We start from the raw sequence: 26,477 nt of genomic DNA, 5'->3' as shown, positions 1-26,477 counted from the left end.
CGAATAAAAAAATCCTTTGTTCAAATACTAGTTAATATAATATAATAAGTAAATTCTTTTGAATTTTTTATTTTAGATGATCAACTTTCGAGCAGCAGTGGTCACCGCAGAAGCCTATTTTTGAGAGAACCTTCGAGTGATGGACAATAACTTAGTTATTGTTGCATATTTCTAAATAAAAAAATTACGATGCACGGTACTAGATACAATCCTTAAAAGGGAAAAAGATTTTTTGAGAAATGTGTTATAGCTTTTGAGTAAAAAATTTCCAAAGACCACCCTTTCTTCGGCCTCCTGACTGAGCATGGCCCCTTAAGTAGCTACTTCAGAAATAAATTTCAAAAGCAGGTGAAAATTGATTTCCAAAATTGATTTCTTCAAAATTCACTTCACACGCAAACTAGACGACTCGAGCTACTTCTGCTACACAGAACTGGATACATTCTACATCCCTCCTAATTCTCGCAATTCAAGAACACCATTAACTATATTAACTGTCTATTGTAAACTAAAGGGTCTCCACCCGTTGATTAAATAATAATAATAATCCTGCTCTCGCGAACATCGACATCTCTGCTTTCTATCTAACACCTAATTTCTCATAAAAACACTTAAAAGGAAATAAATCTGGTCCTTCGCAGATATTAGTGCCACCCCTTTCCGTCCCAAGGATCTGAAGCACCAGAGAAAATATTTGATCAACTCTATACGATTAGAACGTTTACATTAATTTGAACGAAGCTGTAATCAACCCCTGTCCCTCCTAACTTCCCTCCCCCTGGACCTCTGCTCCTTAAACCCTACATTCCCTCGATCTCTATCCCCACATTACTGCTCTATCTTCAATCTCACTCCCTGCAGCTCCAATCGTACAATTTTTCCTAGACCTAACTGAACTTAAGCCACTCGTCTCTGCGCCACATCTATAGCTACATAAAAACCCTTTGCAAAGCACTAATTAAGTGCTGAAAGGAGTGCAATGTCGGACCGTAGCGCATCTCCAATTCTACACGGAGATCCCAGTGCGCGACGGTTCCCGTGGCCCTTGATTGGGAACAATGGCCGCTGAAGATAGATTAAAGCGTTGAAAAGGCGTGCACAATCGCGGCACGCTTCTGCCGCGCGTGTAGATTTCACCCGAGGGAATCGTCGATATCGCGTGATTTAATTTGCTACAATTAGGGCAAGGGTCCCTTAGGCGGGACAGGCCGAGAGACAGAGAGAGAGGGAGAGAGAGAGAGAGAGAGGGGTGGAGAGGGTTGGATCGTGGAAGGGCGGGAAAGAGAGAGGGTAGAGGACGATGGGCAAACGCGAGTTGGAGCGTTTCACCGCGCCCTGCTATTAATATCAGTTAACGACCCGATATGATCGCTTGTCTATAGTCAGACAGGCCACACGACCGGCTGCCAGCAGTGGCCTCGAGTCATGGACTGGGACCATGTGCTCGACCCATGCCTTCGACCACGATTCACCGACCATCGATCGAATCGCCACTTTGGGGGTGAGTCACTGATTTCAATTTATATACCTTCCTCGGCTCGATTAGTTTCTTCTTTCCTCTTTTTGATCGAGTGCTTTCGGAGCAAGCTTTTTCCAAACGCTGGTTAGCTCGATGTACAGGGTGGCTGATAATTCGCTGGTCTCCTTAACGCTATGAAGCCTAATGGTAAGTGTTTGGTACCAGTAATGGCAGTTTAATCGTCAGAGACAACTCGACGAGAAACAAATTTACAATAATATTTTTAAAAACGTAATTTAGGCTTTAAAGGCCTAAAGGAGTGGGGAGGTGAAATGAAGGAAGCTCGATGCTTTTTGTGGAGCAATAAAGGGAACAGGTTGCGCTCATGAGTTTGAAAATGGTGGTGATCTGTGGAATGCGATATTAGCTGCAAGTGAAAGTATCACTCACGTGATACTGAGTTAGCGAATAACTAGACGACCTGTATAAATTTAGTTTCACTTTGGTATTGTACCTAGTGATCGTTTAAGGATGGTTTAGAATCGAAGTGACGTTGATAATGGGCTGTGCCATCATGTTGACGTTAGTCTTCTATTCTAGGGAGCTTTGTTCTATTTTGCGATGTGGACTGTGGGATATTGTTTCATGTTCGACTACGACACTCTCGCCAGTGTTTATATTTTCCACTTCCTTTGGATCGTAAATGCGAGAGCTCTAATTACGAACATGTCCAAAGACACAGGAACTTCAATTACACTGTCCAACACGATTTTTCTTCCGCAATATCCACTGGGTGATTCTTGTAGAGTTTTTCGCCCTGAACGCGAATCCGCAAACCGTTTGTCGCCATCGCCCTCAGTTTTTGAGAAATTCGATTTTGAAAAAAAATGCATATTTTCAAATTTGAGCTTCTTTTGTGTCGAAACGGTAATAGTTATTCGGTTGATTGTTACACCAAATTATTCTATGAACCCTCCCGAATGCAACGATATAAGTTTTTATTGCATTATGAACATTTAAATATGTTTGAACAGAGATCAAAGGGAAAAGGACACCCGAGATGCACTCATTTTTTAAGATATCTTTCAATTTATTTCTACTACCACTGTCGGTGCCGCACGTTTTGCCAAACTATTTCGCTTCTGTATTGAAAACAAAACGTGACTTTCCACTTCTGTTAGTGGTTTCCGAAGGAAAATTATCCGCTGCATCGCGTGGAATAGTCAATTTTTCTCCTAGACTCTTAGTTTTTAAAATATATAGCAAGATATCTGCAAAAATTGGTGCATTTCGGATTTCCTTTTCCCTTTGATCGTTCTTCAAACATATTTAAATGCTTATAATTCAATAATAACTTATATCGTTATGTTCACGAGGATTCACAGAATAATTTCACGGAACAACCAACCGAATAACTGTTACCGCTCCGACAGAAAAGATGTTCAAAGCTGAAAATTTTCAGTTTCTTTCAAAATCGAAATTCTCAAAAACCGAGGGTGGTTTACGAATTCGTTTTCATAGCACGAAAACCTACACGAAACAGCTATTGAATGTTAGAATGAACAGAAAAAACGTACAATTTTGTTGGACAGTGTTACTACTAATCTCATTAAAAGTGGAGTTACTAAATTAGCAGGATATTCCTACCACCCTGAAAATTCGCCACAAATCCAAGAACCTCAAACGTCCAGCTTCAGTGAACAGTAAAAAAACAATGAACTCACAAATTAGGAACAGCCATAACCGGAAGTATCGCTCAATCTTCTGGCTCAAGGAATATGGCAACAGAGGCACCTAAGAAAGAGAGAAGCTACCTTACCCACATGAAACATTCCCATTCGAAATTAGTCGATTCCCGTGACGCGTGTGCCGAAAACGCTCCACGAGAGTTAAGACCCCAATCCACGTGTCGCTTGAAACCACCTACAACTCCACACCGCGCCTCCACCGTTGCCTTTTTGCACATACCCCGATCTGGAATTCCCTCGGGACAGAAAAATTAGGGGCGAGACGGTGATCCTGTGTAGCCCCGTTGGCCGATAGGTAAAGGCGGCGTCGGGGCACACGTTAGCGATAACAATAGGCGTGTGGTAGACAGAGGAGGGCCGTGGTCTATCTAGCAGGCATCCGGGCCACCGTCGAAACGAGGCTGCCGCGCGCGCGTATTACCATAAGCATTCATATATGCAGCGGCGCATTATACTTGCATACCCGGCATAAAGGTGGCCGTGTCGTATTAGACAGAGAGGCACGCAGGTATATGTATGGTGGATGGCTGGCTACTTAACTTACGTGTACCAGCCGCCTTCACGAGTCACTGGCACGCGAGCCTGATTGACTTGTAGATGAGGCGACACAGTCGATATACGCCGCGAGCTCTGCAACCCTCCCAGTCATGGCTACCAGTTCAATCCTCTACCCATTTCACCCCGCGCGCCCCCTATTCCTCTGCTAGCCCCCGACGGGCTGATCTTTCGCTTTCTCTTGAGAATTAGCCAGCAGAGGCGTGAATGGTTAAAATAATAATACGAAGCTCGAGTAGGGGTACTCTAATTGAGATTTTTTAGATTTCACAGTGTCTTCATTAATCCATTAACTGCCAAATTTGTTTTTGAATTTTTTGACTGGATAAGTTATATATATATGCACAAAAAGTTGTGTAACAGAATAATTATATTCAACTTATGTTTTGTTTTGAAAATATTCTATATTTTTGAGGATGTCCCAAATGGGAATTGTGGCAGGTTGCATGGAAGAAAACTAATAAAAAACTATTTTTTTATTATACGCTTTATCTGATACATACAAAATAGCTGTTATTTATGCAATTTTTCTATACAGTCCACATGTAACCCGACGCAATTCCAATTCTGTTCCGTTCAACTTACAGACGCATTTCAAATTTGTTCGCTTGTTGTAAAGAAACGAAGCACAGAATGCACACTTTCTGCTACACGCAATATTGACTGGTTTATATAGAATGAAACTAAACTGTCAGGCGTACCAAATATATTTTTGGCGCTGAGTGGTGTACGTAAAATTCCAAAATCCCCAAGTGGGGATCGTGGCAGCTAATGGGTTAATAGTTTTATACCTCTTACATGATTTTTAAGAAGATTGCATGTGCCTTTTCTTCAGCATTTATTTTCAATTAGTGTGTTCATAATCGTGTATTCGGCAAAGTATATGTCGAGTAGTATGCACCTACAAGTTCTGTTTACTCAAGCGTCTATGACCAAACAGAAAAGTTCCCATAAGGGAGAAGCTAGGGAGGTGGTGATGATCAGATTCGAGGTTTGTTAAGGCATTACGATTATGTGGTAGACAGACACTCCAAGTCTTCCTTCTTTCCATTACACTCTTCTTGATTCCTCCTGAAGGACATCCCTGCTGGCTTCAGATGTACAAGTGTCCCCAAAGTCTCCCTCATAGACGTGATATAATCTTAAATCCTGCGCACCCCAAGCTTGCAATCGCATTCGAACTGGTTCCCAAAAGTTTGATCGCGCGATGGCCGCGCGATTCCACCCCCTTCTCGCCTTTTCCACGGGCCGCTGGCCCTCCTCTTTCAACGTTCCCTCGCAGCCACCGACCGTTATCTAGTTAATTAATCTCCGCCGACGGCGGCAGCCGACTAGCAGGGCGGCAAAACTCCCACCGTTTCTGCAGCCGTAACGAGCCACGACAACGAAAGTGTCGACCGCCACCACCCCCCTGCGTTCACCCCCGGATTCGCGACTACCACCCTTTGCCCTCCGCGAGCCCTTTAACTACGAAATATTAATTGTCGAGGAAGAAACGCCGGGGGAGGGAGTTCGTTAGGACGACGATTGAGAAATTGTTTATGGAGAAGGGGTGGTTGAACATTTTATCGATGATATCGGTGTTAGACTACTGTCAGCCAAGGTAGGATACATCCCCATAAAAAAACTTAAAAAAAAGTACAAAAATTACGCCAAGTACAAGAAATCGAATAAATCACAAAAAAGAATAGATGTTAATAATAATTAGAATATAAAAAAAAATGTGAAATGGAAATGAGCTGCAAGTACATAAAGGTGCTTTCCAACTGCGCTTAAGATGGCGCAACTACATATACGCAGCTAAAATGCTGTGTTCATACATTCCATCTAGACATTTGCCTTGATGTCCGCGGTCTGGAAGCCAAATACTTGGCGTGGCCAGGCAAGGTATTCTCAGATCATCAATACGCATACCTTTCCTCTCGCAGACTTTCACATAATTTGTCAATTTAAAACTCTGCCAATATGAGTACACTTTCATTATTTTGCATTTTTAAATGGGGAAGTTTTTTTATGGGGATCTCACTTCTTTTTACAAAGATAATTTGCATAGGGAATGACTTCAGATAATTTTTAATATTATATTTATTATTATCTTCTATTTTTTGTGATTTATTTGATAATACTCTTTTTCGTCCTCGTCTTTTTTATGTATGTACTTGGCGTATTTTTTTTTACTTTTTGAAGTTTTTTTATGGGGATCTCACTTCTTTTTACAAAGATAATTTGCATAGGGAATGACTTCAGATAATTTTTAATATTATAACTTACAAATTATCACGGGACAGAATTAAGGATAAATCCAGTCACAGCATCATTTTACGCTTCGATTATCTATATATACATAAAATCCTCAGTTTAGTTACAAATAAAAAACAGTTTGATGATATTCAAACATGTCGCAATTCAAATTTCGACAACTTACCTTGCGTTCGAGACTGCATTTTGGTTGCAATTCAATGCTACAACGATACATATTTGTAAAAACACGTTTATAACTTGGTTATAACTTGACGGTAAGCTGTCAAAATTTGGAGTAGATTGCATAGTGAAGATAGCGATTCACGAACGAAACTAACATTTAACTAACATTAACCTAACTAAACTTAATATTTTTAGGGTGGAAATATTAATATTAATATTTTTAGAGTGGAAATATTAATATTAATATTTTTAGAGTGGAAATATTAGTACTAATATTTTTAGAGTGGAAATATTAGTACTAATATTTTTAGAGTGGCAATATTAATACTAATATTTTTAGAGTGGAAATATTAATACTAATATTTTTAGAGTGGAAATATTAATATTAATATTTTTAGGGTGGAAATATTAGTACTAATATTTTTAGAGTGGAAATATTAATACTAATATTTTTAGGGTGGAAATATTAGTACTAATATTTTTAGAGTGGAAATATTAATACTAATATTTTTAGGCTGGGAATATTAATATTAATATTTTCAAAGTGAAAATCTTAATATTAATATTACTATTTTTATTATAGAATAATTTATTCGCCAAAAATAAACGTAAAAGCTTATCAACTCAATAACTACTAAGTACTTATTGTGTGTAAATATATATTTTTCAAAATGTGTTCTTCTTTTAATGTTAAATCAAAGCAATAATTTCATATGTAAACAGTTTTCTCGTTTACTCGAAGTTGGTAAAGACGGAGCTGCACCCCTCTTGCTACAAGATCCTCAATTTGGGTACGAATAAATTTGTAATCCACTTCGGTGTACCTACGTAGAATGATTCTCTGAGAACCATTGTAAGCTCTACCCAGAGTACTTTCTGAGAATGTTTTTACAGTTACAATTTATAGACACAAACAACGAAGATATAATCTACTACAACACTTCTTACAATAATTCTCACTCCACTCCACAATCATCCAAAAAAATCCACGACTCATTCCCAATAACATCAGTCCCAGCTGCACCAATATCCAAGGTGGAAACCTACCCTCCATCGAGTCCTCTAATGCAACAGTCATCAGTGGCGACATCCCAGCCGCTTCACCTTCAACCACTACCCAAAACCCACCCCTGCAGACCACCCTGCTCTAAACAACCCCCGATAACCAACCACTACGTCCATCTCCTTCTCCGCGTTACCCTCGAGCACGAATTGATCGATCGGCCAGGCGGAGGGTTGCACAGCCTACCGGCGGAGCGGACAGATGTCCCGGGGCGACGTTGCGACGGTGGACGACGGCGTGGGCCGTGGCAGCGGCGCGGTTGGCGGCGTGGACGGCACGCACGCTGCGCCCCCTGATGCAGGGTGGGCAAGTATTGATTGGGTCGGCGCGTCCCGTGGTCGGGCGTCGTGGTGGTAGCCGGAGCGCAAGAGGGTGGCGGAATCGGCAGGCGCCATCACGCGGGGCCGCCGCGACTGTCGTCGTCGTCGCCGTCGTGGTCGTGGTCGCCGTCGTCTGAGGGGTCGTCCAGCCAGTGGCCGCGTACTCGACACAGCGAAAAGATGGTCATGATGGCTGGCATGGACGACCACGAGCGAAAAGTCGTCCTCGAGTTCTGCCACCTGCTCGAGAAGAGCAAGCAGCTGTTCAACGGGCTACGGGATCTGCCACAGTACGGGCACAAGCAGTGGCAGGGCTACTTCGGGCGCACCTTCGACATCTACACGAAGCTGTGGAAGTTCCAGCAGCAGCACAGGTGAGTCAGTGAGCGCGGCCGTGCGCGAGAAACGCGAACCCGCGTGAGTCATCCCGGCGGTGTGGCTGCGCCCCTAACGCGCCCGTCGCTCCACGTCCATCGGCCACGAGGTCCTGCCGATCTGGCCCTCGATCCTCCCCGAGAGCAGCGTTCTCTACCGTCCGCCGGGGGTGCGCCGACCGACCGGATCCCGCCACCCTTTCGCAACAAGGTGAAACGTGCTCCCCTGCAGACGGCACTCGCCCGTCGAACGGGGGCCCTCCGCCCGAGAAGACGAGGAAGGATGTTTGGTCCTCGCGCCTGGGTACGCGCGCCATGTGACGAGTGGACGGCGAACACTGTGCGCGCGAGTGAACGATGCACGCACGATACGTACGTACGTGTTAACCCACGGCTATGCAGGGGCATAGATATTTTTAGTGAATCGCTGCGAAGGGTGCACTTTAAGGGTGTACCGTTTTACCCATCGATTTCTTTCTTTTTTTCACGTCTCGCTCTCGTTTTCATCGCGGCACACTCGACCGCTTACCGAGACGGGTGTCGTAGGCTCGCTACCAAAGGGGTTCCGTAGCGATACGCGGAAATCGCGTCCCGCCTCCCCGGGTCGATCGTTGTTGCATGCTCGCGGGAATTTCTTGCCGATGGGATCCTGGGACACACTCGCGTGGCGTGCGACACGACTTCCTTGGGGTTTACGAACCGCCAAATGTCTGCCTTGTAATTTCTTCACTGCTGGCACGAACAGCTACATCATCTCGGTGTGCGGGCCCCTTTAGGTGGGGTGTCTTTTAAAGCACGACGCGACTGACGAGCAGCTGATTTGCACGGGATAGTTTCTCAGGAAAGGTTTCGATACGATGAAATCTCTTATCAGCTGTTGTAGATGTTAGAATTCTTTATTTGTTTTAACGCTGTCTTAAGTGATATTGGTACCACTTCGCAGGGGATGATCTTGGTAGCTTCTTATTTACGTTGCACGTTGCGAGATACATTTTTTAGGAAAATTGCTGAGAAATTTCGTCGTTTTAACATCCGAATGCAGGAAGCAATGTGACTGGACTTGAAAAGGAGATTAATAGCAGGGAGACTAAGTGGTTTTGCGATAAGTACAGAGTTTCGTGTGGAGAAACAGTTATTTTGTTAAGCAAAACCTACGAACAAGCATTCGTGTAACATACCTTCCTGATAAACTGTATGACAGATCGAAAAGATGATACTACGTTTACCAATTTATACTCGCCAGTTGTGTCACGTTTTAATGGGCACACCCACATCTTCTATTTATTCATTGACTAATTTGCTAAATGAACGAAATACATATCGATGGCTTAGTGCACAAATATTATATGTCAACTTTTAGCGTTTTTGAGAAAAATAGGTTTAAATATGCAATGGTACGTAAGATTCAGGAACATACATTAAACAAAAATATTATTTTTGGCAAATTTATGACGTACAGTAGCGGACAAAAGAGTTACCACTTTTTCGAACCACCCTAGTTCTATTACTTTTCAATATCAACTGAAAACTGCAGTATGTGCCTAATATACATATTTTGAAAGAGAATTAAAAGCTGTATAAAACCCAGTTACAGTTGAATTTTTTTAACTAACAAACAAAAACCCTACATAACATTAACCAAGACAACGCACTTTCAAAGCCAACAAAAAGTTCCCACTTTTGAACATTAATAAAAAAGTGTAATATTTTGTGGGAGCACCTTTTGCTTTTAGGACAACCTAAAAAGTTACTGAACGTGGTAACTTCTTTGTCGGCCACAAAAATCTGTTACCCCGTTCAGTGTCATATAACATTTTTGTTGCCAGTTAAATAAATTCAACTTCAACTGGGTTTTATAGAGCTTTAAATTCTCCATCAGAGTATGCATATTAAACATTCCACAGTCCCAAATGTATGCTAAAAAATAACAAAAATATAACGAATAAAAAAAGTAGTAACTTTTTTGTGGGCCCCAAAAATATGTTACCCCATTCAATGTCACATAACACTTTGATTTGCCAGTTAAATAAATTCAACATCAACTGGGTTTTATACAGCTTTAAATTCTCCATCAGAGTATGCATATTAAACATTCCACAGTCCCAAATTTATGCTAAAAAATAACAAAAACATAACGAATAAAAAAAATGGTAACTTTTTTGTCCGCTATTGTAGATATAACTCCGATCTTTATACAGCATAAAGAAACAGTCAAGAACTGTTTGTTGCATATAACAACTCAAATTTCGCAAAGAGTGCGCTAAGCCCTGGTCCCTTTAATACAAGAAAATATAAAACAGAATACCCTTTACCCCACAAATGCTACAACTCTATAAGAATGTACCTCATACTCGCGTAGAACTTAATTCCTCCTTGAAAGAATCCTCCCAATGAAATCGCACCACGTATTTTGAGCCACCCTGTACTCCGCCCACGATACACCACCCAACACGTGACCAAGACCTCGTGGTATCGTTGTCGCGGATCCCACGACTCGATCTCGGTCCTTCCTTCCTGTAATTTCGCGACGAAGCCTCGACCGCGTACAGTTATCGCGTACGCTTAATCGTCGCCCAACCCTCCCCCCACCCCCTTGCGCCGTTTCCTTGGCGTTTACTTTCTCGGTCGCTTCATTGGCCCACTTCCGCCCGCGGAACTTTATTTACCCTTTCGATTCTGTTGCCCAGTAATGCCCCCACCCCCCTCCCTATCCCTTTCGATCGCGTAAAGTGCCATCGGGGGCCGCGGCGTGACTCAACAAAGAGTCAATTGTCTATCCAGCTATTCACACGACACCTGGCCGAACCCGATACACGCGCCCCGACGCGATACACGGGCTGACAAGTCTAAATGGCCTGTCGGAAAAATCACGTCCCGTATGTTCTGCCGGGGCTAAGAAAGGGAGCATGAATTGCAGTCGATTCGTTTACGAGATAGTCGATTTAAGTCTCGGCACGAATCACGCTCGGCAATTTTGCGGGGAAGGTGGAGCTGTCTGCAAAGATATGGGTAGAAGAATTAGAAATTAGGTGAAAGTGGAGGGTAGTTACAGTGACTCGCATTAATATTCGGACACTTTTTAAAATCGCATAACTTTTTTAGAATTGGTCCGAACGACTTGAGTTTTTTTTAGAAGCTAGAAGGATTAGTTTGCTAAATGACGTATTTGCTCATTTTGAAAAAAATGTATTTGGTTGGAATAGCGAAAAGAATAGTAAAGATCGATTTTTAAACTTTTTTTGCTGATTTCGGGAATTTTCGCGATTCTCGACCTTATTCTGCGATCTTTAAACGTTTGTACCTTGGAGCAACGTTAACCGATTTTGATGAAATTTTAGGCACGTATACAACTGACTGCAATCTACAAACTTTTTTTTTTAATTTTCATTACAAGCTCACAAAGAAAAGTTTAAAAATCGACCTTTACTATTTTTTTTGCTATTCCAACCAAATACATTTTTTTTCAAAGCGACGAAACGCGTCATTTAGCAAACTATTCCTTCTAGCTTCTCAAAAAAACTCAAGTCGTTCGGACCAATTCTAAAAAAGTTATGCGATTTTAAAAAGTGTCCGAATATTAATGCGAGTCACTGTATATGGTGATGTAACCAACTGATGCGTACCGCAAACTGGGGGAACATTGGCATACCCCGGAATTACATTGTTTTACGTCAGATTAGTAAAACTTACCCTGTTAATGCTATTTATGTGTAATGCTATTAATACTATTAAGATGTAAAAAATAAAATAAAAACAAATTTAAGTCTCAATGTATCTTACTGGCTTCAGATTAGTGAAACTTAACCCGTTAATGCTATCTACATGATGTGCCAATGTTACCCCGGTACACTAACGTTTTTAACATGTATTAAAGAAGGAAAAGGACAAAAATTTCATGCATTTTGACACTTGTAGTACAATCACAAAAGATGCAATGTTATGATAGGATACTTAAAGCAAATGTGAACATGTTAATGTTTAAATTGTACAACAAAATGTTTCAAAAACCTGCCAATGTCCCCCAGTTTACGGTATGTGAGTGTAATTGGGTCATTTTGAGCGTGTGATACGAGGTGCTTTAATTAATAACGAGTGGTTAGCTTTTAGAGTAAATAGTTTTCAGATTATTCTTATTACGAGTTTCGTGTTAGTCTTCATATTTATTTAATTAGATCAAAATCGTTTTCATGCGAATAGTAGTAAGTGACTATAAAAGTTCTGAAAATATTAGAACGCAGAGAAATATAGAAATTGTTAAATAATTACTGTTCGTAGCAGGGCATTCGAAGGTATCGAGCTTTGACGGGCAAGGTACGCGCATAAACTTCCTGACACGCGTTCAGGCTCGCCCCGCAACGTCGCGTGCACGCTGTGGCTGTTAATAAATATCGGGGACGCTCTTTCAGGATCGGTTTCCCGCGTCAAAACAATAGAGAAAGTTTCTCCAGCGCTCGTGCGAATGTGTTTGAAAACTATCACGGCTCCGCGATCTCGGGATTGTTTTTTTTTTTCAGCTCCTGCCTTTCTTGCGCAGACACGCAGCAGCTTTGTTCCCTTTCTGCGATTTCTTGCAAACGACAATGCCAACGCGAGCCTACGTTGCGCTGCGTTTCCACGTGCTTAAAGAATGAAACAAAACGGAATTAAATTTCTGGCGACAAAGGCTGCGCTATTTTTGCACCTGGCAAAGCGATATCATCGAACCGATTCCTCAGATTCGACTGGCACTATAGACTAGATGGAGATTAACGCTATTGGCTTTCCCTTGCAAGCTTGCAAAAGTCTACGGATACTGCTTCATAGGTGATAGTCAAAATGATGTGAATGAAGAAGCTAGACACGAAGAAATGTATGTCCTAGCACTGACAAGGAGAGTATTTTAGGTGTCCGCCTCCGATCGTTTTGATTTTTGGATATGTTATAGAGGACCGAAAAATAAGAAATACGTGTTTTTTTATTTTTCCCCGTTTTCATATTTGGGGGGTGAAAACTGCGTTCAAAGTTGGGGTTGAAAAATCATTTTTGTGGATTTTTGAAAATCTGGTGAGTCAGTCGTATTTCGCATTCAAAGACACAAAATTCGTCCATTGACACTATTCCCCTATCTCTAATAGTTCTCGAGATATTCCACAAAAATGATTTTTCAACCCTAACTTTCAACCCTAACTTTTTCACCCACAAATATGAAAACGGGGAAAAATAAAAAACACGTATTTCTTATTCTTCGGTCCTCTATAACATATCCAAAAATCAAAATGATCCAAAGATATCACAGAAAAGAAACTCACCTTCAGATCTCCAAATATTAATTAAATATAGCTCACAGTGCCAGATCCACCCACAGGTGCACCAAGCATCAGTGAAGCTCCCAACGTGCATGCCTATCAACCCAAACATTACCTCGCAACCGAACCGTTCCCATTTCCCAAGCCTCCACTCAGAGATGGGCAAAAATTTCATTTAAATAAAAATATCGAATAACGAATAAAAGTTGAAAAAAAACTTATTGTCGAGTGAAAAGATTAATTCGTCAGATAATCTAAAGTTAAAGTAACTTTTATTTGATTCGTTATTTAAATAATTTTTTATTTAGCTAATGCCCAACTCTGCCTCCTTTCAAGACCCTACTAGCCTGGCCAGCGCTTGGTAGGAGAGACCGGGGCAGGTTGTCTCAAGGGGTTGGTTGACTAATTGTTAATAACTCTGCACCGACATATGCTCTACTGCGGAAAGATTCACTGTAGAAGTGACTTCTTTCTAACTTTCTTGAGAGTTATCAGCGTTTGTTGAAAAATTGACTACGTAAGTAAATATCTTTTCTTAAAGATTTTATTTTCTCACGCTCTATATAGTTGCAATAGAATAAATGTTAAGGGACTATTTTAAAGTTTGTTTATTAGACGATCTATTGACATAGTATTTTTGTTTATACATGAATAATTGAATAAGTTGACTAATAACGTTAATAAGTTTTAAATTGTTATTTCGTTATTCAGAAAGCGATTTTTCTTTTTTGTTTAAATTTCACTATGTTATAAGTACATTATAATTTATGTTTCGGTTGAAAAAAATTCAATTCATCATTAAAATATGAAAGAACATTGTGTTATTTTATTACCACTGAGATAAATTACTAATAACATTTTCTTAACTGATTGTACCTATAGTCAACCTACCCCATACTGTGAGTCAACCAACCCCGATCATGGGGCTGGTTGACCAGCATGCAAGGTGTTATAAAAACATTAAAACACCTTAATTCTTGTCACATTGAGTCTACTGTAATACTTTAATTTATTATTATTATTATTATTATTTATTAATAAACGGGAATACCCATAGCATACAAACTACACATAATCAGTAGGAATGACAGAGTCTGATCAATTACGATTCTAGAGGTAACACGTAACCGAGTAAATACTATAAACTATACACTAATTGTCTGCTCAAAAGTGAGTAACATGCCTATTTAGCAACGACAAAAACGAACTTAGGGAGCATACAAATGTATGCCCTGTCAAATATACTAACCGGTTTAATGATATTTTAACTGATATGATACATAATTTATTAAAAATCAAAAACTGAAAAACTGGCCTACCAGCCCCGGTCTCCCCTACACCCACGCCACGCTGTCACTCATGAAAGCGTGTTCTCAACGAAGCACCCGTATAACCCTCCCTCTGCTCCCTGTTGCAGGACGATACTGGACACCAAGTACGGCCTGAAGAGGTGGCAGATCGGCGAGATAGCCAGCAAGATCGGCCAGCTCTACTACCACTACTACCTGCGCACCAGCGAGACCAGCTACCTTCACGAGGCCTACTCGTTCTACGCGGCGATCAGGGGCCGCGCGTACTACAGCCGCGCGGCCAAGGAGGACAGGAGCGACCTGATGGTGAAGAAGCTCAGGTACTACGCCCGCTTCATCGTGGTGTGCCTGCTGCTGAACCGCATGAAGCTTGTGCGGGAGCTGGTGCAGGAGCTGGACGCCCAGATCGCCGACTACACCAGCACCTACGAGCCGGACGATCAGCTGGAGTGGAACCTGGTGCTGGACGAGATCAAGGCGTTCGTGAAGGCCGAGTCGGCGGTCGGGGTGGTGCACTCGGACTCGAATCCCGTGATACTCACCCACAGGCTCGGCCCGCAGACCTCGCCGCCCGTCGAACGTACGCCACCCATGTGCCTATCGCTGCAGGAGATCCTGATAGTCGGCAACTGCGCCGACCAGGTGAAGTTCAGTGAGTTGTCGATGGACATGTTCAGGATGCTGCAGACACTCGAGAGGGAGCCCCGCGACGATCCCAATCACCTGCACGACGCCTCGCCGGCGGGCAGGATGCCGTTCAGGCCCGGCCCGTACCCCGGCGCGGAGAACGGGGCGCCCAGGCGCGACAACCCCCACAAGTATCTGCTGTACAAGCCCACCTACAGCCAGGTGCAGGTGTTCCTCGCCAGCGGCTTCAAGGAGCTGCCGGTGAACGGCGCGCTGCTCCTCTACCTGTCCGCGGACGGATGCTTCTCCACCGTCAAGCACCCGGAAGAAAGTGAGTGTTTCCCTTTGGTCGGATACGGACGCTTCGCTAGAGCCTTGGCTGAGTTGTTTGGCTGTGCGCGCCGCTCGTGGAACGGATATAGTGGCGTGAAACTGGTAGCGGGGTGTTAGGGGCGGTAGGGTCGAATGTAGGGGGTGCATTTGGTATTTTACAGTGGCTGAGGATGTTAGTGCTTGAAGCCTTGTATCTTTTAAGGATGTAGCAAGTGCGCGTAGGTGTTATATCCGTTCCACTAACTGTACTTGTCCCGCGATGGGAGCTGGTATTATCCGCGCGAGCTTTTGTCGCGTTTTTGCTCTATGCGCTAGCATTTTGCTGTTCACGGGCGAGGGTGCTTGTTAAAGGAGGCGCTGGACTATTGTATAGTTGCTATATTTAGGGTTTCTAAAGAGAAAGTGTAGGGAGTAGGAGATGACAGGGAGTGAGAATTAAGTTTCCTTGAAATTTCACAGTATCTAGATATTTAAAGAGTAGCTAGGTACCTAAGTCGGTGTTAATATTAGGGAGATGATATTTGTGAAATTCTGAATTGTGAAATTCTGAATTGTGAAATTCTGAATTGTGAAATTCTGAATTTTGAAATTCTGAATTGTGAAATTCTGAATAGTGCAATTCTGAATTGTGAAATTCTGAATTGTGAAATTCTGAGTAGTGAAATTCTGAATTGTGAAATTCTGAATTGTGAAATTCTGAATTGTGAAATTCTGAATTGGGAAATTCTGAATAGTGCAATTCTGAATTGTGAAATTCTGTGGATTAGTCCAACAAGAAAAGGTTTCTAAGCCCCAGCCCATTTATTTGATTATATATATATGTCACGAGGTGGCTCCGAACTGATGGTCTTTCTTAAACGGTGTACCTCCTAACTAACATTTGGATTGTCTAAAACAAAAACACAAAAGTTATCTATTAAGTATAATGTTATTCCTAAGCATTAACGGACCCTTTTTTTAATATTTTGAAAATTCGCTGAATAACAGCGTGTTGAAGTAAAGGATGCCGACGTTCCGGTCGATTCGTCTGTACCTCCCGTAAAAAAAGAGGAATTTTCAAAAAACGGTCCGTTAATGCTTAGAGAATGTAGCAACAAAGGTGTCTGCAAAATTTGGTCGCAATTGCATCAATACAGATTCAGAAATCATGTACACCGTTTTGAAAAGTATCGTTCAACGCGCAGACATTCGAGTGTGCTTTCGGCTCCCTATCTCCAAAACTAAGTTACATTTATACTTCAAACCTTTTGCATGTCATTCTGAAGATTTTAAACTAACATTCGAGCGGGAAAAAATCACGATTTCTCGACCGTTTTACAGTACTCCAACCCCTTAATTCAGAGATTTCTTTTAACAGAGGATTACTTGCAAAGGGCTCATATAATCGTTCAAAATTATTTTCTAGCTACTGAATTTCACACTCTCCGTCACCTTCAAACATTTTTAAAACTGTCCTCTTGAATCTACAAAAGTATCCAACTACAAGTAACCACTACATCCCCACTGAAAGAGACAACACACATACAGATCACAGCCCAGTTTCGTCACCCACATCCAAAACCCATAAATCGCCACGTCGAATCGATTTCCACGAACTTCAAAGCGTCGAGCCCTCCAGAGCTCCCGACGTCATAGTCAAAGCCGTCGTTTTTGCCGGCGAAAATAATTCGCGAAGCTCCAAAAAAAAATAATAAAAAAAAATAAAAAAACCAATAGCCAGAGTCTGGTGTCTCCGATCGGCCACAAAAATTACTTATCGCAGCAGTGGCTGGCCCGATGCGCGGTTAAAGCGAATCACCCGCTCGACGAAGCCGAAGACGAACGCGTGTCGGTGTTTTCGGTCAGTTTCCTCGGTCGCTGGTGATCCGTCGCTTTGGTCGTCGATCTGAGGGGGGCGACGGGCTTTCCTCCCGTGTCCCCTGAATCGGAACAGCCCGTCAACGGATAAGCCGTGTCGCGAACATTGTTGTTACGTGTACTCCGTATACAGGGTGTTGCAAAATTGATGAGCCAAACTTTGGGTACTATGCGTTTCAGAAGTACAGCGACATGCCTTGCAGAGGAATAGCGATGGTAATACTATGCCTACCAGAGTAATGGTAGTATGTACTTATATTCTTGCCGACAAGTGAAGGCTCAGGGACGTGTTTAGCATACTTTTCCGACCTCGGTGCTTTAAGGTTCTGGAATTACCCTGATCCTCATTACCCTAATACATTTATACGTAGAAAGTCGAGGAGGGTCAATTATGTAAACCCTTGAGAATTCACACTGATCAATTCCATAAAATGAAAAGTAGAGAAACGTTATGTGCTCGAGTACTGATGTTGAGAAATTTGCAAAAAGTGCAACAGATCAGGGTGCTTTCGGAGAGGATCGTATGTATCTTAAACAACGAGTAGGGTGGATGTGCCAGTAAATGAACACGTACCAGTGAATGGACATTTTATATTAAAATGAGTAAAATAAGTTATTAAAATATGCAAGTAATTAATTAGAGACTTCTTTTACTTTCTTGCTTCATATCCAAACAATTTTTGCAGCACGTAGAATCCATCGCGCTGCAAATATAATTTTATAAAAGTGTTCATTCATTAGCCTTAAGTGTTCATTTATTGGTGCGTTTACCCTATATGGATCCATTTAAAACCAAGGTGCAGTTGCACATTTTGCACATGCATCATTGCATTTGGAGGTAGCGTTCTGTAAAGCATACAGCTTCTTCCTCCGTCATTTCTTTTGTTTCCAACTAGAAACAAGCAAGAAGCATGACGCGTGTCAGTCGCGCGGCTCTGCACACAGATATCCAAGGTATGGACCATTAATCTTAGCGCACCCTATACGCAAACCAGAGCGCGTATCCAGTAAACGCGTGGCCCCAGGATCTCCGGCTAATTAGATCAGGGGAATCGGACTATCGCCTTTCTCGCATTCGACCAAGGGCTTCGTGGACATACCGCGAGCTTGCGTCGTTGATGAGCGACTGAACCGAAGACTTTTCGACACCCCTGACTTCTTGACCCCCGCCCCCTCTAGATATATGATTACATAAACCCCCGAGAAGACTGGAAAGTGTTTCTCGGTTTGATTGGGCGAGGGAATGGGCGAAGGAGGTGAATTTCGCGATTACAGTTGTTTTGATTTTCTTTAAGCCAACGTGGCCGACATCCTGAAGGGTTGGGAGCTTGAGTTTGTTCTCTGCGAAAGGGTGCGTGAGGAGGATCGAAGTATAAGGATTCTTGGGGGATGTTTTAGGGTGCTTCTTCCTTGGGGAGCTTGAAATATGTTTCACTTTAGTCACTCTTTGCTTAGGTTACTCGTTATTTAGACTAGCTCGTGTTAGACGCCATTACTATAGGTTGATAAATAGAAGCTACACGAAATTCGCTGTGATATGGGCTTGACGGTTTGACCATAGATCTTGTATGTACGAAGTATTTTTAGAAAGCTTGGCGCTACTTTTGCTCCTTCCGTAACCAACAAGCTGCAGAGCTTCTGATAAAGAGAAGACCGCTAGAATCAGTAGGTAAGCTATCGCAATTTCGTAGACAGTAAACAGGGAAAAGGTACTCCAACTTCTTAATAGAATAATAACACACCTTTTCTAAAAAAAAATTAGCCCCCCTACTAACACTCAAAAAGATACATTTTTTACCATTTTCATATTGCTTACCACTTGCCATTGATAACGCCACAACTCAAAAATGTAAATTTTGCAGGAAAAGCAGTTTAAAATTTACATTTGACTAATAGTTGAAGATTAATAATATATTTTGTTTAAATTTACATTTTGGCCTTTAATTGGCATTTCAATTGACAACTGGCTGAATTACACAGTCTCGCGAATTCGAAGAAAATTTCATTGCAAGGCCACTGAAGCTGCATACGAGCGTCAGAAACGAATCGTTGGCGAAAGCAACGCCTGCCCTTTAATTGGACCCACGAAAAGATCAGTGGCAGCGCTAGAGGTGTCCGACGCGAAGTGGGAAGAAGGGCGCACGGTTGTATTTCTGTTTCTCTTTTTCGCCTTTAATTAGTGCCCATCCTCGTGAAACTTTCACGCGAATCGAAAGAAGACATCTCGAGGGTCATCTCGCGAGATGCATGCCGGCCGCGACCATGACCCTTATCGGACTGGCCTCCGAATTAACTAAACAGAAAATCCAGGTCGTTTAGACGGGTTCCCTAATATTCCACGTGCCTCAGCGTCCAACCGCTATCCCCCAGCCAATCTCTAATCACTGTCCTCCATTTTACACGTTATACCCCGCTTTCCAATCCACGCTGCTGAATTAATACTGAATCACCCGCCCCGCGAGTCGTATGAATTATTTAAACACTTTATACGTTTCGTAATCCCTCTACGCGTTATTCCACTGTTATTCGAGTACCATGATATGTCATTGATCAGTTGGCGGTAAGTGTCGATGCTCAGTGGCACAAGTGCGCGTGTCTCGTGTTGCTTTAGTTTCTTAATTTGTAATTTCCAAATTTCCAAATTACCAAAATTTCAAATGTTCAAATCTTCAAATCTTCAAATTTTCAAATTTTCAAATTTTCAAATTTTCAAATTTTCAAATTTTCAAATTTTCAAATTTTCAAATTTTCAAATTTTCAAATTTTCAAATTTTCAAATTTTCAAATTTTCAAATTTTCAAATTTTCAAATTTTCAAATTTTCAAATTTTCAAATTTTCAAATTTTCAAATTTTCAAATTCTCAAATTTTCAAATTTTCAATTATTCAAATATTCAAATATTTAAATTTGTAAATATCCAATATTCAAATATTCTAATTTCCAAATTACCAAATATTCAAATTTTCAAACGACAAATATCCCAATTTCCAAATTTTCAGTTTCAAATTTTCAATTTTCCTCACTTCCAGCCGATTTCCGCGAATTTTTCTACTGATTCCGAGTTAAGAAACGATTTCTATACTGTGTTAGAAATGGAGGATAAGTATACAGTTTGCAATTCCTCAAAAAATTAGGAAGCTACAAAAATTATTACTTTTTTATTCGACCTTATATTAGTGGTATTCTGTGAAATTTGGATTTTCCTTGGTTTCGATTTCCCTCCTCTTTTTAGCACAGAACCGATGTTTCGTGGCACATGATTTGCAAACGTCGGGATAAAGGGAAATCTCTTTCAAAAAAAAAAAAAAAAAGAGGAAAGAGAGAAGAGGAATTCACGGAGATTGAAGGCCGAGGGTGGTAAAAAATTCACCAGCTGACCACCAAAGGGGACCGCTATTCAGAGCTCTAAGGTTACAGCCGTGTCGAGAAGGCGAAAACGGTCTTTCAACGAAACTAGAGTAGCGCATCCGTGTCAAGGTCACTCCGCGATAGAGATTCCGACCTGCTGGTGGATTCTAAGTTCGCAATCGATATCGAAACACGAGGCGCGCCGTCGATATCCGTCCGGCCAGGTGGCAGCTTCTTCAATGAACGTTTAGCCTCGTTACCCGCGCGACACAATTCCAAACAGGGACATTAAACATTCCCATTTACAGAAAGAAAGGACGCTGAAGGCTCGATAAAACGAAACATTTCTCGTTGTTTAGATACCTCCGACCGCGATGAAAAGTCCGTCGATTCCTCAAACTAACTTTCCTAAATTATTCAAATGAGAGACATGCAATTATAACTCTCTCCTCCCTCTAATTAATATTTGTACATTTATACTATTTTTCCTAAAACACATTGGCTAGATATTCGAAGTTTATAAACTTTGTTGAAGTAAACCATCCTCTCTATAAAACGAAGAGTTTTCAATTTCCATGCGAGCTACCCCCCCCCCCCTTTAATTAACATTAAGCGCAAATAAAAAGATACGTATCCCTTAGATTTTTTTACAGGGAAATAAACCGATGTGGAACATTAGAGCGATGTGCTTCTTGAGGAATTTAGTGGTTCAGCGATTAAGTAGAATGGGTCAGTAATGGTCAGACAGTAGAATAGAGATTGTCTAGCGTGGAAGTGGGTTTTAAAATCGGTGGCTTCTGGCTCCACGGGGTACGATACAAATTACAATGTCGCGGGCGATCTGGTTCGCGCGGAAATAAATCTTCGAAGGATGACGCGGGCGATTTTGGTAGCTCGCCAATTTCGAAGCGAGTAGGCGCCGTCTCCGAAAACCGTCACGCTACGCCGGGCTTCTCATTGTTTCGACGAAACGAAGCTCGGTTTTCAGCTCGCCCGAGCGTGAACAGACCGATCGCCACTGTTTATAGGGACGTACTGTGTTGGAAACAGACCCATCGAAAGAATATTGACGTTTCACGACGAAAAAGTGTGTTAACTCGTACCCTCGAAAAGATGTTTTAATTGTAGCCAAATGTTTAATGAGACGAGAAGAATAGAAGATAGGGATATAGGCTTTATTGTTATAGAAGAATATGTAATTGGAATGATGTTTGGGGACTCTTGACCTCATTGCTCAATTAAAAAAAATTAAATTCTACTTAAAAAAAAATAAAATTGCACTGAAAAGTGAAAAATGAGTTTTTTCCTCATTTGATCTATGACTCTCAAATTTTTTATGTCGGCGCCTCATCATTTGCACTGTGTGAATCTGGCGCCGTCTTAAAAAATTGAGAATCATAGATTAAATAAGAAAAAAACTCATTTTTCACTTTTCACTGCATTTTTATTTTATTTTTTAAATCGGTTATAATTTTTCTAAAATTTAATTTTTTTCTTTTTTTAGTTATTTAAGTTGTATAACTACATTTATTTTAAAAAATATGGACTGGCCTACAAAAGGAGCTGCTCATAAAAAAAGAATCGTCTGCTAGAAACGGAAGATTTTTATTTTTAGTGTAACTTCAAAACTACTGAACCGATTTTGATAATTCTTTCTCCATCATCTAAGTTGATCGAAACTAAACTAAATGCAACAAGTTTCGCGAAAATCGGTCCAGTAGTTATGGAGAAATTCGCTGACAAACATAACACATACTAACATACATACACACAAACACATCTAACTGAGAACCTCCTACATTTTAAAGTCGGTTAAAAATGGTGAAGTGATATAACAAAATAATGCAAATGTAGGTCCCTACTTTAGACATAATTCAACCACAATCGAGACCTCAAAGTCTACGCAACCCACCACCCCAAAAGAACCCGATGGAATCCTCTCCTTGCTTCCAAAATTTCCAATCCTCCAAAAAAACCTAGAGCGGAACGAATGAAACTCAACAACATCGCAGTGGCGCCAAAGAATACAATCCCTAATCACCATCGACCAATTAACCGAAAGCTGGAACAGAGAAGTTAGGAAAGCCAACGAAGCCAAGGGGGGGCCGCCGAGCGTGCCCCGTGGCAGCCGACCGCGGCAACGAAACCGGAATTGCACGATGTTGATAAACTTGCGGTGTTTCAGTGGGGTACGACCTGGGCGGCGTGTCGACGTGCAGCAAGAGGGACCCGGAACACGGGAAGAGGCCCACGGGGGGCAAGGAGCCCCACTGCCTCTACCCGGGTGACCTCTACCCGTTCACGAGGAAGCCGCTGTTCGTGGTCGTGGACTCGGACAACAGCTTCGTGTTCCAGCAGATACCGCGCTACTTCGGCCAGCCGCTGATGGTGCTGATGTCGCCGCAGGACACGCCGCCGACCCTGCGCGACGTCAGACACGGCGGCAGCCTGTTCACCCTGTTCCTCCACGCCCCCCTCGCCGCCTTCTGCCTTATATGCAACATCGGGAGCCTGGCCGTGCACCACTGGGAGCGGTGCCAGCGTTACATCGAGCGGTTCCTCATCGAGGCCTGTCAGCTCGTCATGCACTCCAGATGCGGTAAGGATTCGGGAGCCCACAGTTTCCTTGCTATTCTTTTCCGTTTCTTTCTTTCTCTTTCCTTCTTTTTGTTCTTTCGTTGTTGTTGGACATCCCCGTAGCTGCGATCTGGGGACTCTGTGCTTTCTAATTCGATCAACTGGGGGCGCAGGATAGGGGGATAGATCTGTGTCGGTGAAACTTTCTTGGCTCCGACGGCCGCGAGATCAGGGGCTGGCCTCGGGTTTCATCTGGGTCCCGTTTTTCGAACCCGCCAGGTTATTGATTCTGGCGAAATGTCGGGTGACTCGGAGGATGCTGATACCGTGACGCAGCGGGATGATGGATCTTTGGTTTTGGCAGTGGTAGAATTCGGGGGTTTCTTGGACTCGATTATTGGGGTGACTTTTTTGTGGAGTTTGTTTGTTAAGTGTAATGGAAGGATTTTAATTGAGCAGCTACATTACCTGGTCACCCGACAGCCAAAGTGTATTTCTCGGTGATAGTGGGACGCTTCGCAAGCGGGAGATTGATCTTCCCTGGGTCGGATTATGGCCTTCGTAGACATTAGATACCTTCCCTTTCAAACGTGGAAAAAACAGATAAAGACCAATTGACTTACGCAGATTGACCCGCTGCGCTTAAACTCTTTGACTACATAGTATTACCACGTTTCCTCGTGTAACGATTGCACTCCTTTTCTGGCAACCCTGCACCAGAGCAACCATATAAATTTCATTGGGCTCTTCCTAGTGTGACGGCTGAAAGAAACTTAATTTTTCAGGAATTAAAAAGAGACACAAGTATTTCCCGTATCATTTTGCACGTTTGTAGCTTTATTCTATCGCATTATAAGATTATAAAAAAAAAATTATAAGTAAAAATATCCATTTATAGCGGAATAGGAGCAACGTGAAGAAAACAATATCCTTCCGGGTGCCAGACCTGATTGCCAAAAAACCAAAAGTCTCCATCCACTTTAATTATATCAAGCATACTCAGTAGACGTTACTTTACCGTACGAACCAAAATTTCGCAAATATTTGCAAAATTGGATTCCTATGGTCAACAGAACCATAATTTTTTTGCTACAATTGATGAATTTTGTTTAAGACGTTGCCATTTCTTTGTTTCCCAATATTTTTTCATTATACTGGTTCAGATGACAGCCACACGTCTACAGATTACCAATCTTATCAAATTTTGTGTTTGAGATACCTACAATTGCTGATATCAGGTCCGGCCTCCGGAAGGATATTGTTCTCTTCACGATGCTCCTATTCCTCTATAAATGCATACTTCGACTAACAATTTCTTTTTATAGTCTTAAAAGGTGATAAAATAGAACTGCAAGCATTTAATTTTGTAATTCCCGAAGAATTTAGTTCTTTTCAACCGTCGCACGAGGGACACCCCTTAACTTTATCCCACAGAAGCAAAACAGTCTTACCCACACAAAACATTGCCACATCCACTCTATAACAAATACGTTGCAACAGTTTCACCCATGATACTAAAAGAACTAAAGCCAATTAACATTTAGATCATTCCTCCCTCCTCCCCTATCCCACAAAAATGTGTACCTGCCCATGTCTGCTGGCCGATCCTTGACCCCGGAAGAGTGACCGAAAAGTTCGGTCCTCGGCGACGAATGGGGATCCCGCGATTGCGTTGCAACGATAAACAGAGCTGGCCTAGATCCAGCCCCGTGTTTATCGCTGAACCGGCAATCTCCGCCTCTCCTAGACGCGTGATCTAGAGTGTCTAGAGCCACAAAGGGCCTTCCCGCTATTGTTCCACTCCCTCCCGCGACAGCGATATGTCGCGGGAGTTTTCAACCGTACCGAGTGGCTTCCTTTTGTCAGAGGGACCGATAGGCGTGGTAAGCCAAGCGGCGTAAGGTAACGGCTGGTCCCCTCCAGCGACACGCTTAATTCGCCCGTCGCGAAAGGAAGTTTCACCGAATCGATATATCGAGGAAGGAGGTGGGTGGTTGGGGAGGGCGGGAGGGGCGACACGATAATACGGCTGGAAAGTTTGAACAACAGGTCTGAGTGTAGACAACAACAACAGCAGCAACAGTAATATGCAAATTTGTCTGCCATGCGTCTGGATTCGGTACGGCGCCCCCGCGCGACGGCAACCGTAGACGTCAGTCCCGAGAATTCCACCAGCGCGCTCGGCCTTGCCTTTCTTCCATTCCGGAAGTTTCGAGCCCGCCAGGGGACTCGCGCCTTTCCAACGGCGTATCTGGAACAAGGGTTATCAACGCTTACGTAATCTCCCGGAGAAGTTTCTTAACCCCCCTTGCGCCGGTGCATCGAGGCCGACTCGACGGCACGTTTCACCCTTTGCGTTGAAGGGTGCGAGGGTAAATTCGACGCGGAAGATGGAAATTTAGGAATTTCGTGGGATTGATGAACCTTATTTTTGGGGGTTGCTAGTTCAGTGATAGTCCTTCGACTCCTAGATAAACCTTCGTGGTCGCACGGGGTGTATCGCGCTCCAAGTTTCCCAGTTCAAATGTCGCGCCTTTACGATTTCCAAATTTCATCTCAATTTCAAGATTTACATTTCTAGAAAAGTACTGTTAGAGCATTACGAATGTACAATTATCACTGAAAAGTTAAAAAATTCAAAGATTCGAAAATGGTAACCCAAAAATGCCGTTGGGGTGCAGTGAACCCAATGTGACCAATTTGTAAGTACATAGTGCGACAACTATCTGAACTTGTAACATTCAATAGCCGTTTCTTATAGGTTTTCGCGCACTGAAAACGAATCCGCAAACCGTTTGTCGCTATCACCCTCAGTTTTTGAGAAATTCGATTTTGAAAAAAAATACAAATTTTCAAGTTTAAACATCTTTTGTGTCGAAATACTAATAGTTATTCGGTATCTAGTTGCGTGAAATTATTCTATGAACTCTCCCGAATACAACGGTATAAGTTATTAGTTCGTTATGAACATTTAAATATGTTTAAACAGAGATCAAAGGGAGAAGGACACCCGAAATGCACCCATTTTTGCAGATATCTTTCAATTTATTTCCAAAACTAAGGGTCTAGGAGAAAATCTGACCACTCCACGCGATGCAGCGGATAATTTTCCTTCGGAAAGCGTCAACAGAAGTGGTAAGTCTCGTTTTGTTTTCAATACGGAAGCGAAATAGTTTGGCAAAACGTGCAACTACCAC

At 42.3% G+C, this 26,477-nt stretch overlaps 1 protein-coding gene across 6 annotated transcripts in view; it reads left to right on the top strand.

Moving 5' to 3' along the window:
• Positions 1-1,301: 1,301 nt before the first annotated feature.
• The window catches only part of LOC143373780 (protein SCAI), a 30,257-nt gene continuing 5,081 nt past the window's right edge, over positions 1,302-26,477 (top strand). For 3 of the 6 annotated variants that reach the window (XR_013086532.1, XM_076821335.1, XM_076821342.1), the window contains exons 1-3: positions 7,271-7,943; positions 14,646-15,496; positions 22,889-23,302. Coding sequence is in view for 5 of the 6 variants with exons in the window: in XM_076821335.1 (XP_076677450.1) it covers positions 7,750-7,943; positions 14,646-15,496; positions 22,889-23,302 (1,459 nt within the window). In the remaining variant the exon portion in view is untranslated. Of the gene's footprint in view, positions 1,502-7,270; positions 7,944-7,969; positions 8,316-14,645; positions 15,497-22,888; positions 23,303-26,477 lie in introns of those variants that run through there. The other 3 variants (XM_076821361.1, XM_076821370.1, XM_076821352.1) reach the window with 3 other exon arrangements.

Source organism: Andrena cerasifolii, chromosome 1 (genome assembly GCF_050908995.1).
Source record: "Andrena cerasifolii isolate SP2316 chromosome 1, iyAndCera1_principal, whole genome shotgun sequence".
Taxonomy (NCBI): Eukaryota; Metazoa; Arthropoda; class Insecta; order Hymenoptera; family Andrenidae; genus Andrena; species Andrena cerasifolii.
Note: the sequence above shows the minus strand (reverse complement) of the source record. Positions and strands in the feature narration are given on the sequence as shown.